This window comes from Leucopleurus acutus (assembly GCF_964270905.1).
Source record: "Leucopleurus acutus genome assembly, chromosome: 6".
NCBI lineage: Eukaryota > Metazoa > Chordata > Mammalia > Artiodactyla > Delphinidae > Leucopleurus > Leucopleurus acutus.
Window position 1 is genome coordinate 57795035 of NC_139149.1, and position 16499 is coordinate 57811533.

A 16499-nucleotide genomic window follows, 5' to 3' on the forward strand; every position below is an offset into this window, starting at 1 on the left:
AATTTGGCAATAGTTATCAAAAGCCTTTAATTGTTTTATACTTTTTGCCCTGATAATTCCATCACTGGGAATCCTCTTCGGGGGGTGGGGGGAGCTTTTACTCAGAGATATTATATCAATATCTATTGTAGCCAAAAAGTAAAAGTAAAAAGAAAAGAAATAACCTAAATAACTAACTATGGTAGTTAAGATGTTTTTGTTCACCATGATCCATTCCTCAGGAAAACTACCATTCACCTAATTTGTGTGACCTTCATCGGTCCGTCAATCATGGCTTTCTGTGGATTCCCCAACTCACTCTACCTACAGCCATAGTGGCTACCTTGCTGTACATCTCCCAGGTACCAGTGACTGGTTAAGGAACTGACAATCATAATACATCAGCATCAACCCAGAAGTGACATGTGGACATTAGGAAAAAGTTTTGTCTGTCAAGTGTGGTTGCTAAGCCAAAGGTATGTGACTGGGCTCCAGAAGCAAGAGGCTAGAAGAACCCAGAAATGGAGTCAAAGAGGCTCAGTGACATTATTTGAGATGTTGGATCTAAGCTGTTTCCAAAGCCATTCCATCCTCCTCCACACATACAATTCCCAGTTACGTGAACCAGTAAATTCCTTTTTTAATTTACCAAAGCTTGTGTTAAGTTTTTATCACAGGTAAGCAAAAGAATCATGACTAACACACTACCAAAAGAAGAATGGTTAACTAAGTAAATTAGAGTACATCCATTCAGTATCCCTGTGGTTAAAATTCAGTGGAATAATGCTAACAGAATAGTATAACAGTTAAGAGCATGCACTCAGGAGACTAGTCTGAATCCTGACTCTGCTACATATTCTCTATGTGTCCTTGGGTTAGTTAGTTAACCTCTCTGTGGCTCAATTTCCTCATCTGTAAAATAGGGATACAATAGTACCTACTTCATGACTGTTAGAAGTAAATGAGTTACTATTTACAAAGTGCCTAGAACAAGTCCTATCATTAATAAGTATATGTATCTTTTAAATAAATGAGATAAGCAAAAATATATATACAAAGTTAACTAAACCATGTAACTTCACTGATGTTTATTAAAATTTGTGCACAGAAAAAGGAAAAACTATGTTTTTAAAAAAGCAAAAATACCCTATTTGTCAAAAAAAAAAAAGAAACATGCCTCAGGTCTCATGAAAGACAGGATGAATCTGATTGGCCTCGTACAAATCCCCCTGACCTTCTCCAGAGGCACCATATTCACCATCAGACAAGAAGCACATACATAGTGTCAAGTGTGGAATTCTGAAATCACAATGTATGACATTTAACACAATACCAGCAAATACCAGGTTAAAGTTTAATTTAAACCTAGAAGTCATTTCTCCAACTAAACTAGTTTCCAGGGAAAGGTACAAATTTATGAGCAGAACGAACTCTTAATAATCCATATAAATGAAGGAGAACAAATATTATCTCAGCCCCCCAAACCACTCATATTTGGCTTTGCACTGCATCTTTGTAGCATACAAGCATTTTAACTTAAATAGAGGTATAACCTGTCTTCGTGAAATTCACAAAATTTCAAACCTAATAGCGAAGCCACATTGAGAATATTTAAGTTTCACAACCTACCACCTATTTCAGATCTGCATCTTTCTACATCATGCTTTGAATTCCTATCAACCCTTTCAAATTCTTTCTCTCATTAGATACACGAAATAATACATGTTACCAAGGGATCTGTTTTGTATGCAATAAGGTAATTAAAGCTTTAAGTGTTTTAAAAAATACTTCTTATAATCAGATTAAGCTTCAAGCTTCCTTTCCCTGCCATATTGAATACTAATAAAACTCAAACATCTGCCACTAAAGCATCTCAATTTTGTTCAGAGCCTCATGCACCAGGTTAAAACCCTCCACAATAAGTGGACTATTCCTATATGGACAGTCAAAAATTCTCCATTCAAATTCTAATGTTTATTTGTTATTGCTGTGGTGAGCTTATGAGGTCAAAATATTAAGATAAATGGCATTCCAATTTAATTATTAAATATGAAAGTAAGATTTTTCATTAGTATACCTCTAACATTTTCCATGAAACGTAAGATCTGTACAAATTGGTTTTGGATTTTTCTTCGTTTTAATCTTATCTCCACATACATACAAAACTCATGCAAAAAAATAATAATGACAAAGTTTACCAGTAAACTGAATGAGCCTAAAAGACTGATTAGTAAATTAAAATATCTTAAGGAAAAACTAAGAAATTACCCAAAACTAAATTTCCATATCTTAGGCAATATATCCCAGTGGTTAAAATGCAGACTTGATTCAAATCTCAGCCCTAACATTTACTACTCTGTGTCATACTGGGCAAGTTTCTTTACTTCTCTGTGCTTTGGTTCCTCATCTGTAAAATGAGAATGATAACTGTATATACCTCACAGAGTTACGAGAATTAAATGAATTAACATGTACAAACAATAAACTTTAGCTATTATTGTTACCCATTATCACTCTCTAAAATATAACTTGCCTATGAATTACTAAAATGAGTATCTCCCTGGGTCTGAAATACGTGCATATTAAGTATATAATCACTCCGTTTAAAAAAAAAAAGCTTTAACAGATCTTCAACAAAACTTTTCGTTAGGTGCCACCTCTATAGAGCAGCAGTCCCCAACCTTTTGGTACCAGGGACCGGTTTTGTGGAAGACAATTTTTCCACGGACAGGGGTGGGGAATGGTTCAGGCGGTAATGCAAGCGATGGGGAGCAGCAGATGAAGCTTTGCTCACTCGACGCCACTCACTTCCTGCTATGCAGCCTGGTCCCTAACAGGTCCCTAACAGGCTGCAGACCACAGCTGTAGCGGTCTCCCGGGGTTTGGGGACCCCTGCTCCAGAGGACATCCTACTACGCACTGAGAATATGGAAATGAACAAAACATAGTCTCTGAATTCAAGACCTTTCTGTCTAGTACACAAAAAAATAAAACTATAATAAAAGGTAGTATGACAAAGGTGCTATGAAATAGACAATCCTATATGACACTAAGGAGCAGAGGAATCTAACTCGGGGGGAAACACCCCAGAAATAATTTCTGAGGAACAATCACCTAGTTACTTCACTTAAGGGCACCACATTATTATTTATGTAATTTACACAGCTTTTAATATATTCATAACAGTATTTTAGAATATAGATCATTAAAAAGACAAGATCACCTTGCATACTACTGCTTACCATGCTCATAAATAAACTTAAAAATCTTTTGGTAATAATGAAGATGAGTATCTTCTCTTAATAAATTATAACATAACCTTGAAAAGGTCACATTGCTTCTTCAAGAAACATTTCTTTCACCAATAAATAAAAGCTACAAACTTTCCTCCAGTAAATTATAATTAGTGCTAATGTCAAACAAATAATATTTTTGAGCTGTTAGAGAACTCTGAAGGCTTCGAATTCAACTCCCTCATTTTACAGATGAAAAGGAGCCACAAAGTATAATGGAGAAAGCACTAAGCTGAAAGTCAGAAAACTGAATCTTGGTCCCACCTCTCCTACAGTAAAAGCCTGGGCAAATTATCTAAGTTTCCCCATCTGTAAAATGAGAGGTTTGGATTCATTTGCTTCCAAGGTCCCTTTCAGCTCTGTAATTCTCATTTTATGAAACTGAAGCAGAGAGATAGGCAACTTGCCCAAAGTCACCCAGCTAGTTAATGGCAAAATTGGGACTACACTTGGATTCCAATTATCAATGCACTTTCTCTTCTCTACCATACTACTTCTCCTACTTCACCATTCCTCTAAATTATTCTAAGATTTCTGGAAATTATTAAAGAGCATGAAGGAGTTTATTAAACTAAATGACTTAATCCTATGGCTCTTCTACAGAAAATGAGCTTTAAGTCTAAACGCAAGAAATACATGAAGTCTCAAGCTATGTCACTTACTACACTTAAGTTGACCCCAAGAAAGTTACAGGAGTTTAACCTTGACTTCCCAGCACCTAAAATCTAACCTTTCAATACATCTCACAGAAGAGATTATGTTCCATATTAAATTAAAATATGAATTGCTATAGGTAATGATAGCTATTACATGCATAATTCTCTCAATAAGATGAGAATTTAAATTCTTCACTTTATGTTCTGGTTTTATTTAATATGCATTTTTAAATTCAAGAGAGATCAATTTAAACGCTTTGCCTTCATGCATCCTTTTTTCAGACTCTCTAGCTTTAAAACCATTAGATTAAACACATTACTTCTGAAATCACATACACAATTACAAATGAAAGACTATACAGACTGCTGACAGTTTCTCTTTCTGAACTGAAAATCAGCCCCCCACAGCATTCTAAAATTCTGTGCCCAAGTATATGACAACTCTACTAAACTGTATCGTAAGCAGCATCTGATTCCCTAAAATGTCTTCAAACCTTATTATATTTCACAGGGAATTCATCAGGATTCCAAGACTGACAGTGTTGATTCCAGAAAATACAGAAAAATCCTCAGAGGAAAAGCACAATAAAAATGCAAAAGAGTAATAAAGTCAATGATAGTTTCATGCTACTGGCTTAAGAGAATATTCAAAAACATTCATGGATATGTAAGTACAGTTTAACTATATTTACGAATTTTCAAAGAATCACAGAATGTTTGCAATTTTTAACTGGATGGGACCTTAAGTCACTTAATCTAATAGCACACGAAATAAGAATCTACAGAATTTATCTCTAGCTCCCCCAAAAAAGTCTCCGTAGTTTGCTTTAAATTCTTTAAAGCAGTTCTTTCATTGCTGGCCAAGTCTAGTAGTTATACAGTTTTTACATTCTTGTCAATAAATGATGCTGAATTCATTCTGCGCCTTCCTAACTTTCACCTGCTGGTCCATCTTCTATAACAGCATAATGAACACATTCTCTCTTCAATTTATGTGATTGAAATGCCTGAAAACAGCTATACTTTTTCCCACCCTTTAGTGTCTTCTTTAGTCTAAATGTATGGTCCACAGATTTCTTGTGGGTCCTGAAGACATTTCCGGGATAAAATGTACTTCCACATCACAAGTACCTTTAAAAAAACTGCCACTTGTCGAATTTTGGTGTAATATCAAAGAATAACTTCCAGAAAGACTATTAAAACAATTCTTTTGGGCTTCCCTGGTGGCGCAGTGGTTGGGAGTCCGCCTGCCGATGCAGGGGACACGGGTTCGTGCCCCGGTCCGGGAAGATCCCACATGCCGCGGAGCGGCTGGGCCCGTGAGTCATGGCCGCTGAGCCTGCGCGTGCGGAGCCTGTGCTCCGCAACGGGAGAGGCCACAACAGTGAGAGGCCAGCGTACCGCAAAAAAAAAAAATTAATTCTTTTGCAACTACGTATCTATGTGAAGTTGGATTCTCTTCACGTGCCTCAATCAAAATATATCTCAACAGACTGAAAGAAGAAAATCCAGCTGTCTTCTAGTAAGCCAGAAATTAAAGTGATTTGTAAAAATATAAAACAATGCCACCAGCCTCACTGAAGCGTGTTTTTGTTTTAATTTTTGGCTGCATTGGGTCTTCGTTGCTGTGCGCGGGCTTTCTCTAGTTGCGGTGCGTGGGCTTATCATTGAGTGCAGGTTCAATGCAGGCTCTCGTTGAGTGCAGGCTCAGTACTTGTGGCGCATGGGCTTAGTTGCTCTGCAGTATGTGGGATCTTCCCGGATCAGGGATCAAACCGGTGTACCCTGAATTGGCAGGCGGATTCTTAACCACTGTGCTACCAGGGAAGTCCCCTCATTAAAGTTGTTGTTTTAGACTATCTTCATTTTAAAATTTGTTAACATGTAATCAGATTGTTATTGGTAGATAAATATTTTTGAAGTTATTTCAAATACAGTAAATATCAATAGACATAACCCACATAAATAAAATCTCTTCCTCAATAATTTTTAAGGGAGTAAAGGGGTCCTGAGACCAAAAAGGCTAAAGCACAGCCTATTTCTCAGGGGCAGATTCACAGACTTCTAACTATCTTGGATTTCCCTCTCTCCTCTAATATGTACATATGCCTCTGTAAGGGAGGCACCTACCACATATCTATATATTCATGAGCTAGAATCCTTAAAGAGACAACCCTGTCTTGCTCCAGCAGGTGACTTCAAGAAATTAAAGGGCCATCTGGTACACTTAACTGTTAACATCTCCCTACAGGTATTACTCAATCATCTGGAGTCAAATACTTTAACTCTTCTGTCTAAAGGATGCAGTCTGTAAATATGGAAACAGAGAGCAAGTTTATTTAAACTGCAATATTATCTTTTTGACCAAACTACTTTCATTATTTATATAAAAGTAAAGCAAATTATTCATCTCTGGCAAGATGAAACAGAAAAGCCAAGTCTCTTGTATAACCATTTATTTGACTCTTGGCAGTAACCCATTCAAAAGTACCTATGTATTGATATGCAAAAAAACCACCTGCTCATCTAGCCAGTACACACACCAGGTTCCTCGGAAACAAACCTGACCTTATTTGAAAATTTAATTTCTTAACTTCCCACATCCTTATTCACAGATTAGAAGATAAAGTGGGATAGAGAATTTAGCCACAGGTTTAAAAGACCCAATGTGCAATCTAGAGCTACACTGCCGGGCACCTCAGAGAATTTTAAGATTGATAAAGGAAAAGGTTTGGCACTCCAAGGGAAGAAAGAAGTCTATACTATATCATATAAATTCCTAAATCTTATGAGTTAGGCTTATAGATACTTATGGAACAACTTTGAAAAGAGCCCATTTTCAAAGTAAAGTTTGCTTAAAAGGAGTTCTTCACATATGTAACTTTATATATGTACATATACATATGTGTGTATATATTTAAACTTTTAAGTTTAAAATTTTCTATTATATATTACATTTAATTTGCTCCACTTTTCAAGAAACAAAGTTTAGGGCTTCCCTGATGGTGCAGTCGTTGAGGGTCCGCCTGCCAATGCAGGGGACACGGGTTCGTGCCCCGGTCCGGGAGGATCCCACATGCCGCGGAGCGGCTGGGCCCGTGAGACATAGCTGCTGAGCCTGAGCGTCCGGAGCCTGTGCTCCGCGACAGGAGAGGCCTCAGCAGTGACAGGCCCGAGTACCGCAAAAAAAAAAAAAAAAAAAGAAAAAAAGAAAGAAACAAACAAAGTTTATTCTCTCCTTGATACATACACTCAAGTTCCATTAATAGTAATGGTTCTTACTATCTATCAGTCACCAGCAATCAAAGCTCTAAATTTACATCACTTTACACAACATACTAATGTTACTTGGAAAAGATGCAAAGCACTTGTTAAAATAAAAACTGGGATCACACTCAAAAGAAAATGTTTCCATCTTGATACCTAGGGCTTCATATATGCAATTCCTATTAGCGTTTGTGAAATCTGAAACTATAGCTTCAGATGAATATATATAATCCTAGAGAGAATTAACAGTTTTAACTTACTTCCTGGTTGGTCAAAAAAAGCAGTGTACCACTGTCACCATACAGGTACTTGGGTGTGAAGTATAACTTCCACAACAGCATGTCCTGTTATTTCATTAGTAAATAGAGACACACTATTCAGGTTACATAAAAATCCAAACTGCTGGACAAAATTTCTGGTTATTTGGAGGGTCAAGCTAAATTATTCCAACCCCTGAAAAATTTAAAACATCAGGAAAATTGCAGAATAGTATGAAAATTTTTTAACTAGAGTTGCAGTAACCTCAGAAACTCACAATCTAGATTTTTCAGCCCCCAAATTATTAATTACAGATGTTACAGATGAGCAATTCGACACTATGCCCTCAGTATCTAGCACAGTGCTTAGCTCACAGAAATGGCTCAGCAAATATTTAAGAAATGAATGAAAAAAAGATATAGCCTTAAAAGAGTCTTTCCCAAGACCATCATTTACTATCACTCATTACATACCATTCCTAACACTATCATTAAGCATCTTAATGAAAGTACAGACAAAAGTAAAAGCATGCTAAAAGCACCAACTACTCTGTTTACAAAATAGATTTTAAAACATTCATTTACAAATTTTCAAATGCAAAAAGAAAAATCTCCAGTTGTACTAAATTTGAGTGAGTCAATAAATAAACTTTTATCTTTTAATAATCAGAACTCAGGGTTGGGGGTGAGATGGAAAGGGGAAATGTCATGTCAATGTATTCAGCATGCTTAATGGATGCCATAAATCAAACCTTCCCCTGAATTTTCCAGAGCAAATTCATACCGATCTTTGAGCCTATTGTCACTTTCACACATGCTCACAGGAACAAAATGACAAAGAATGCTGTGCCTGAACCACTGGATTCAGGGCACAAACCACTTGATTAACAAATGTCAAGGCTCTGAGTCGTAAATATTGACAGATATTTTCAAGATAAATTAATCCCACCGACTCCTGCATAAATCAAAGCTCCTGGTATCTTTAAAGGATTCACTAGACTACTGGACTTCCAGACGTTTTTTCTGAAAATGTGGCTACAATCTCCCTGTGTGACACAACCGGCGGCGAACAACCCATTTACCAATTGCTGACGAATACCGCTAAACGTTTTCCAGACAAAAGAGCGTTAAACGTGATTCTACGCACATTTATTCTTCCCCCACAATTCTCCCAAATTTCATTTTATGTCGTATACTTAAAGTTAAATACAGCAAGTTGAAATTTTAGTCAAAAGCACTCCGATGTCTTACTAGCTGTGTAACTGCTACATCTGGTGGCAGCACACTTGCATGCAAGAAGCCAGAAAACTTAGAAAACAATTGTAACCGATCTGGTGCGTGTTTGCAGTAACCTTTACGCAGATATTTCCCACAAAACCCACGACCCTGTCAAAGAACCGTAGCCTACTTGCAGTAGAGAGAGAACGCACAAACACGCAGCAGATGATGGCGAAGCAAAGTTGCAACCATCTGGAGGGATGGTTTTTAAAGCCTGCCCACGAATCAGTCTGTCGTTTAAACTGCTCTAGGAGGCCAGGCAAGGGATCAAAGTCGGCTTTGATAATTTCAGAGGCTCCCCCCAAAGGGCAGAGACCCTGCAAACGAGAGGCATCCTCCAGGTCCTGGGCAGCAAAGCTCGCAGAGCGGGGACCGCCTCTAGGGGAGGAGTGCGCGAGGGAAGGGGAGGGGGCTCGAGGATGAATGCTTCACTAAGAGGGAAAATCCACCAGAGACCCGAGGCCAGGAGGTTAAGAGTACTGAGTGTACTAGCAAATGGAGCAGAAAGGGGCTCGCGTCCCGGGTCAGGCTTCCCATCCCAGCAGGACTGGCTCTTAAGAAGCCCAGGCGAGTCTGTGCGCCGCGCCTCGCTCCGGCCCCTCCAGCGCGCACCCCCTCGTCGGTCTTCTCAGCCACCCGCGAACCACCACCCACACACGGAGCACTACCTCCCCGGAGCCGGGAGGCCTCGAGTCCACCTCGCCCCCTCCCCCACCCCGGGGTCGGAGGAAGGAGACGCGGGGGCGCGGGGACCGCGGCGCAGGAGGGGAGGCCCGCGAGCGGGCGCGGGCGCGACGGCGCTTACCTTCCCTGGGCCTCCCGGATGGCGGCGTGTGATTCAGCAGGGACCTGGCCGCCGTCGCCGAGCCCGGGGTTGGAGACGTGGAGAGCTGGGACCAAGATGGCGGCCCCTCCAAACTTCCACTGCTACTTTGGACACTCATCAAGCTACTTTCTGGGAACCCGACTCCCCCCCTGCGACGGCAGCGGCGGCAACGGCAACGGCACCGGCACCCGCCTCCGTCATGGCGGGGGCCGCGCTGAGGGCGAGCGAGAGAGCGAGGGCAGGGAGGGGAGATTCAAGGGGATGGGGGAGGAAACCGAGAAGGGGGGAGGTGGGGAGGGTAGAGGTGAGGGGAGGAGAGGGGACGGGGAGGAGGAAAAGGGGGAGAAGTGAGGGAGCCGGCGGGCGCGCCGGGGAAGAGGCAGAGGGAAGGAGCGCGGCGGCAGAGGTGTCGAGGGGGCGCCCGCTGGGGCCGGGGTCGGAGAGCGGGCGGAGCGCGGGCTGCGCCGGCAGAGAAGACTTCCGCGGGCGGAACCTGCCGGCACCTCTGCAGTGCGTCGGCCCCCGGCGTCGCCCGGGTGGCGGCGGCGGCGGCGGGTGGTGGGTGGCGGCTGAGGCGGCGGGATAACCTCTGCATCAGTTACAGGCGGCGGCGGCGTCACGCGCCGCCTGTGCAAACACTATCGCGAGGCTCCTGCGCCTCCGGTAGCGGCGGCGGCGGCGGCGGCCGCGGGAGCAGGCTTGGGGGAGGGACTGCCAGGGGTTGGGGGCGGGGGCGGGGGTGGAGGGGCTGGGGAGGGAACGAGCGCGCGAGGGAGGAGACGCGGGCGCCGGGCGCTGCTGGCTCACCAGCGGATAGCAGCGCTGCGCGGGAGCCCGGCCGACCGACTGGCGTGCGCGGGGGTGGCCTCCCCGAGCCGGCCGGAGGGAGGCGCACCCCGCACGCGCCCCCGCCGCGCAGCACTGGCTCCCGCGCCCGATCCGCTGCCACCTGACTCCCCCTCTCTCTCGCGGAAGCGCGCCTGGCTTCCGACCCACACCCAGCCTGGAGAGAAATGCTTCTGCTCTCGCTGGGCTGTCGTTTCTCAGGAGTTCGATGCGATCATTTCTCAAGATGGAACTGAAAAGTTGAGAGTCGCGTCTTTCTTGCCCCTCTGTACTGTGCAAAAAAACCGGTGTGCCTCTCCCCGTCTACAGAATGGGAGTGATTATCGAATAAAAGAGCTAAGAAAATAAGTTGCGGGGGGGGATGGAAATAAAACTTTATGAATGTTTTCCAAAAAAGAAAATCTTTACCGGTGTTCTGCGCTGTTATGTGTGGTCTAGCAGTTCTTTGTTTTAAAACAGTAGGTGGGAAATCTAAGAAAATTTTGATCACCGAATTCACATATTTAGGGAAACTATCCAGGGTTCATCTTGTAGAAGAGGGCATGGTTTCTAGAAAGTTCCAGGGCCGCTGCTGAGCCCTGACTACAAAATCCTAAAGCAAATTGCAGCATTTGCTGAAATTTATAGGTACAGTGTAACTTTCTACACACCCACACACGGGCAGACACATCAGGGATTGGGCATCTTGTACATAAAGGAGCTGTCTAATAGTTCAGGAAAAATACAAGGCGATTGCTCTCTTTAAAAAACCAAATTGAATAGAACACTAAAAAGATTATGATATACAGCAATTGTACTGGCACGAGGAAATGGCATGCAGGGGGACAAAAATGTCATTTCTATTTCTTATTTTTATGACTTTGCATTTCTCATAGTAATGTTTTGTTCAGATAAACTATCATACTAGAATAGAATCTTGGTTGTCAGTTATCTCCAGAGGTAATTTTAGTTTTCTTATGCTTCAGATTCTTCAGTGAGCTTTTAGTAACGTTCTGCTTTTCAAACTTAAGAGGGACATCTCACAAATTAAACAATTTTATTATTTTTTAAAATTAATTATCTATTTAGGCTGCTCCGGGTCTTAGTTGCTGCACGCGGGATCTTCACTGCAGCACGCGGCTCTTAGTTGTGGCAGGCATGCAGGATCTAGTTCCCTGACCAGGGATGGAAGCCGGGGCCCTTTGCATTGGGAACACAAGACTGTTACCCACTGGACCACCAGGGAAGTCCCCTAAACAATTTTAGCGAGATATAATAAACTACACATATTTAAACTGTACAACTTGATAAGTTTTGATGTGTATACAACCCTGAAACCATTTATAAAATCAAGATAGTGAATATGTCCATCAGCCTCCAAAATTTCCTCTACCCCTTTGTGGTTCCTCTTCCCCTACACCCCCATTCCCAAGTAACCACAGATACGCTTTCTGTCACTTAGATTAGCTTGCATTTTCCAGAACTTTAGATAAATGGAATCGTACGGTTTGTACACTTTTGTCTGGCTTCTTTTACTCGACATAATTATTTTGAGATTCATCTACATTGTTGCATTTATCAGTAGTTCATTTCTTTTTATTGCTGAGTATTCCATTGTGTGACTATACCACACTTTGTTTATCCATTCACCTGTTGATGGACATTTGCATTGTTTCCACTTTTTGGCTATTATGAATAATGCTAGTATGAACATTTGTGTACAAGTCTTTGTGTGGACATATGCCTTCCTTTCTCTTGGATACATATCTAGAACCTTACCATTAGATTTTTATACCAAAGCGCATTAACCCTAAGGCAAAACAAGAATTCCTATATGATAGGTAATAGGCAACTGTATGCTCTCTCAGTATTTTAAAAGAGTAAGCTTAGCTGATTGTGGTGAAAAGAGCACAGGACAGGAAGGAAGTCAAGAGGCCTGGGTGCTAGTCTCAGCAGGTAACAATCCTTCTCTATTCAATTTCCTCATCTATGAAAAAGAGGTTAGAGTCACTAGGTGATCTCTAAAGCTCCTACCAATTCCAAGACTTTATATGGAGCTCAGCTCCTCTCGAGAGTAGTAAACAAAACCCAACCAAAGAGATTTGATAGTAGGTTATCTTCCTCCCAACCCTCCCCAGAGCCTCAGGTTACCTTTACACCAACCCCGGTTACATTTTATGCAGACTGACTCCTTTTATTTTAAATGGTAACTAGAGGATCACAGCAAATAACATAATCCAATTACTTTCGATTTATTTTTGTTACAAGTGCTGCCTTGGAAAGACAATTAAATGATTGATTCCTGCTTTCTTGTAGCTTATAAAGATAGTCAACACTGACTTATAAAGAGGCTACTGCCAGCAATAGGGAGCTACTTAAATAAACTGTGGCTTAGCCTGAAAATGGAATGTTATGCCATCACTTAAAATCATGTCTGAAGAATACTGAAAAGGATGATAAAATTTTCATGTATATTGTAAGAGAAAACATGGGTTTGATCCCGATTTGTTTGTAAGTATGCAAAACAAATGACTGCAAGGTTGCACCCCAAAAAGTGCATGGCTAGCCTTGGGCTGTAAGATTGCATAATTATTCTTTTCTACTTTCTGCTTTGCCAAATTTTGTACAATGAATCATGTATTTCTTAAGTAATTTAAGCATAAAAAGGGCCTGGGGCTTCCCTGGTGGCGCAGTGGTTGAGAGTCCACCTGCTGATGCAGGGGACACGGGTTCCTGCCCCGGTCCGGGAAGATCCCACATGCCGTGGAATGGCTGGGCCCGTGAGCCATAGCCGCTGAGCCTGCGCGTCCGGAGCCTGTGCTCCGCAACGGGAGAGGCCACTACAGTGAGGCCCGCGTACCGCAAAAAAAAAAAAGGGGAGATCTAAGCCCTGATCTATAGGCTAGTCATAATTTACAACTATGTTTATTAGACTCTTTTCTATTTATATACCATAGTAAAAAATATTTACAAAGCATCCAATATTATAGATATAATAAATTATTTTTATACCTCTTAACATTTGATTCCTTCTAAATTTGAGGAAACAATTAATGCTTAAGTCTCTTTCCCCCAAACCAGTCAGAAATGAGCCCAGAGACTGGATGAAATGTCCTTTCTTAGTACTCCCCCATACAGGGGGCTGCTGGAGCCAGTTCATACCACCCAGAGAGCAGATTGTACAAGTCTCTCCCTCAACTCAGAGTTCAATGATGTCACATTGGTAGCTTGAAACTGGTCATGGTAAGAGTATTTACAACACCAAAGTCAGCAAAATCTACAAATCAAGGCTTCCTCACCAGCACACCACTGCTCCCACAGTACATAGATCATTGCCTTATTATCCTCCATTTCCCCGCCTTGGCTAAAAGCCTACGGAGGGCAAGGACCTTGTCTGTCATGTTTACAGTTATAGTCCCAACATCTAGCACCTGCTTGGCATACAGCTGGTGCTGATACATATTTGTTGAGCCAATCAATTACCCACAGAGCTGGTTCACAAGCACCTGAGCCCCCTGAGCTAATCTCCTTGTAAACAACTCTGTTGGCCATGCTAGCAGAGGAAGAAAAGGCCAAATACTCCCCCACCCCCTCACACTTTCACTTCATTGGCCAATGTTTGTGATTTGATAAAGTTCACTGACCTTGTTAGGGTTGCCAGATGAAATATAAATTTTGCAAGGGCCATACTGATACTAAAAAGTTATTTGTTGTTTATGTAAAATTCAAATGTAACTGAGCATCCTGTATTTTTATTTGCTACATCTGGCAACCCTAGCCCTTTTGAACTAAGCAAAACATAGTTAATGATGTATTACCTAGTAAAGTTGAAGATACTATTACCTGGCAATTCCATTCCAAATAATATATCTTAGAGTAATTCTTGTTCATGTGCACCAGGAGAAAGAACAAGCATGTCCGTAGCACTACTGTTAATAGCTGCCGAAAACTGGAAACCACCCAAATGTCCAACAACAAGAAAATAGATAAATAGGCAGTTTGATTCATTTATAAAACATTCAAAACTAAATAATATAGTGTTCAGGAATATATATGTGGCAAAACCAGAAAGAAAAATGAATGAGAAGCCAAAATCAGAGTAGGTACTTCCATCAGGAAAAAGGGGGGAATGTGATCATGGAGGACCCACAGGGGCTTCAAAAGCGGCAATAAATGCACTACTGTTAAGTTTGGTGAGAGTATGGAGGTATGTTTGCCTTACTCTTTCTCTTTAAACTATATATATTTATAATGTATATATATATATATTATATATATATATATATATATCTCAGATCTGCTCTAATATGTATGAAATATTACATTACAAATGTTTAGGAAATGGAGTGTGCTGGGCCTTTTTATTAGAGTGAACTGAAATGCCCAGCCTGTCTCCTCTTGCCTGAACTCACCCCCAGATTTGATTTCCTTCTTTGTCTGAATGTATGCACACAGATCAGAGCTCTCAAGATACCTGCCCTACCATCATGCCATGTCACCTTAGTAGTCCTCTTTTTGGTAGATGCTTGAACAGATGACTCCATTGCATAGGATTATGAAGAATTCTCATTTCGCTGAGTGTGTTCTACCTGCCCTGCACAATTCACAAAGCCACTGCTTGAAGATTATGGTTTCCAAATCCCTGCAGAGATAGTTTCAGGGTTTTGTGCATAATAGGCTAGGTTACACTTCCTCTGCTCTCTCTAGCAGTGGAAGTGGTTTCCTTCTGGTTTGTCAACTCATTGGGAGAGGGGGGCTTGATCTATACATAACGAAAGCTGGAATTATTAGATTCTCAAAACAGATTCATTTCAGCTTAGGTTAAGAATTATAATCAGCTTCAAAACAATATTACCTCCCCCAAAGAGCACTAGAGGCTGTTCTCCAAGGGCATGAGTATTATGAAATGTTTACAAAAACAAAGTGCAACAAGCAAACAGTGCTCATAGCAGATTTTAAATCAACAATGTACCCCTTAACAAAGCAGTCTACTTAGAAAAGTGATTAAGAAAACATATAAAACCAATTGTAATCTAGTGTTCCACTTCACTCATCCTAAGTCTTACTGATTAAACTAAAATATAAATTCATCACTTCAGAGGGAAGAACAAAGATTCCCAAAACCTTACTTACGCTGGACTCTGTTTCTGCAGTCCGAATCTTTTTGTAGGCAAAAAAACTGATGTTCCTTTTCATAAACATTAATATCAAATATACTTGATTTTTGACAATATCTTTCCAACTGTATGGTTTCAAGACTTTCAAAATCACTTAATGCAAATAAAAACAAAAACAAAAAAGCAAACAAAATCACTTAATGTGTGACTTCCCCGCTGGTGCAGTGGTTAAGAATCTGCCTGCCAATGCAGGGAAAACGGGTTCAAGCCCTGGTCCGGGAAGATCCCACATGCCACAGAGCAAACTACACCTGTGCACCACAACTACTGAAGCCCATGCACCTAGAGCCCATGCTCCGCAACAAGAGAAGCCACCGCAATCAGAAGCCCACGTGCGGCAATGAAGAGTAGACCCCGTTCACCAAAACTAGAGAAAGCCCGCGCACAGCAACAAAGACCCAACGTAGCCAAAAATAAATAAATTTAAAAAAAAAAGACCCAACATAGCCAAAAAGTTAATTAATTAATTTTTAAAAATCACTTAATGCTTTCCTAGCAAATAAAAAATGCTAAATCTTTCTTAGATACACGAAAAAATAATGTGAGATATATATAACCTCATACATATTTAGAAACTTTGAAACAATATAAAAACATCAAATATTGATGAGAATTTCTCCCCCTTCACCCCCAAAAGTCAAAAAGTCACCATGAAGCAAGAGAGGGGTTTCTGAGATGCAAATAGTATTCTGCTCCAGGTGCTGGCTAGAAGTGAGTGTCTAGTTTGTGAAACTGTACACTTACAGTAAAAAGTTAGAAAAACTTTTTTAGAAAAAATAACCTGGCATTTGTGATTCTAAGTATTTGCACACATGCATGCGCACACACGCATGCGGGCATACACTCTAAAGAGAAATTTCTTGTTTAATGAGAAAATAAAAAGGAGTATTTTTTTCAAAAGGAAAATGTTGTTAATATGAGGGGAAATGAATGGCAGTTTC

The 16499-nt window shown here is 41.0% G+C and overlaps 1 protein-coding gene across 1 annotated transcript in view; it reads right to left on the minus strand.

Moving 5' to 3' along the window:
- TLK1 (tousled like kinase 1) overlaps window positions 1-9822 on the minus strand; it is a 152312-nt gene extending 142490 nt beyond the window's left edge. The window contains exon 1 of the mRNA XM_082841632.1: window positions 9536-9822. Coding sequence (XP_082697758.1) covers window positions 9536-9674 — 139 coding nt within the window. The 5' untranslated portion in view covers window positions 9675-9822. The remainder of the gene's footprint in view (window positions 1-9535) is intronic.
- Between the last annotated feature and the right edge of the window lie 6677 nt (window positions 9823-16499).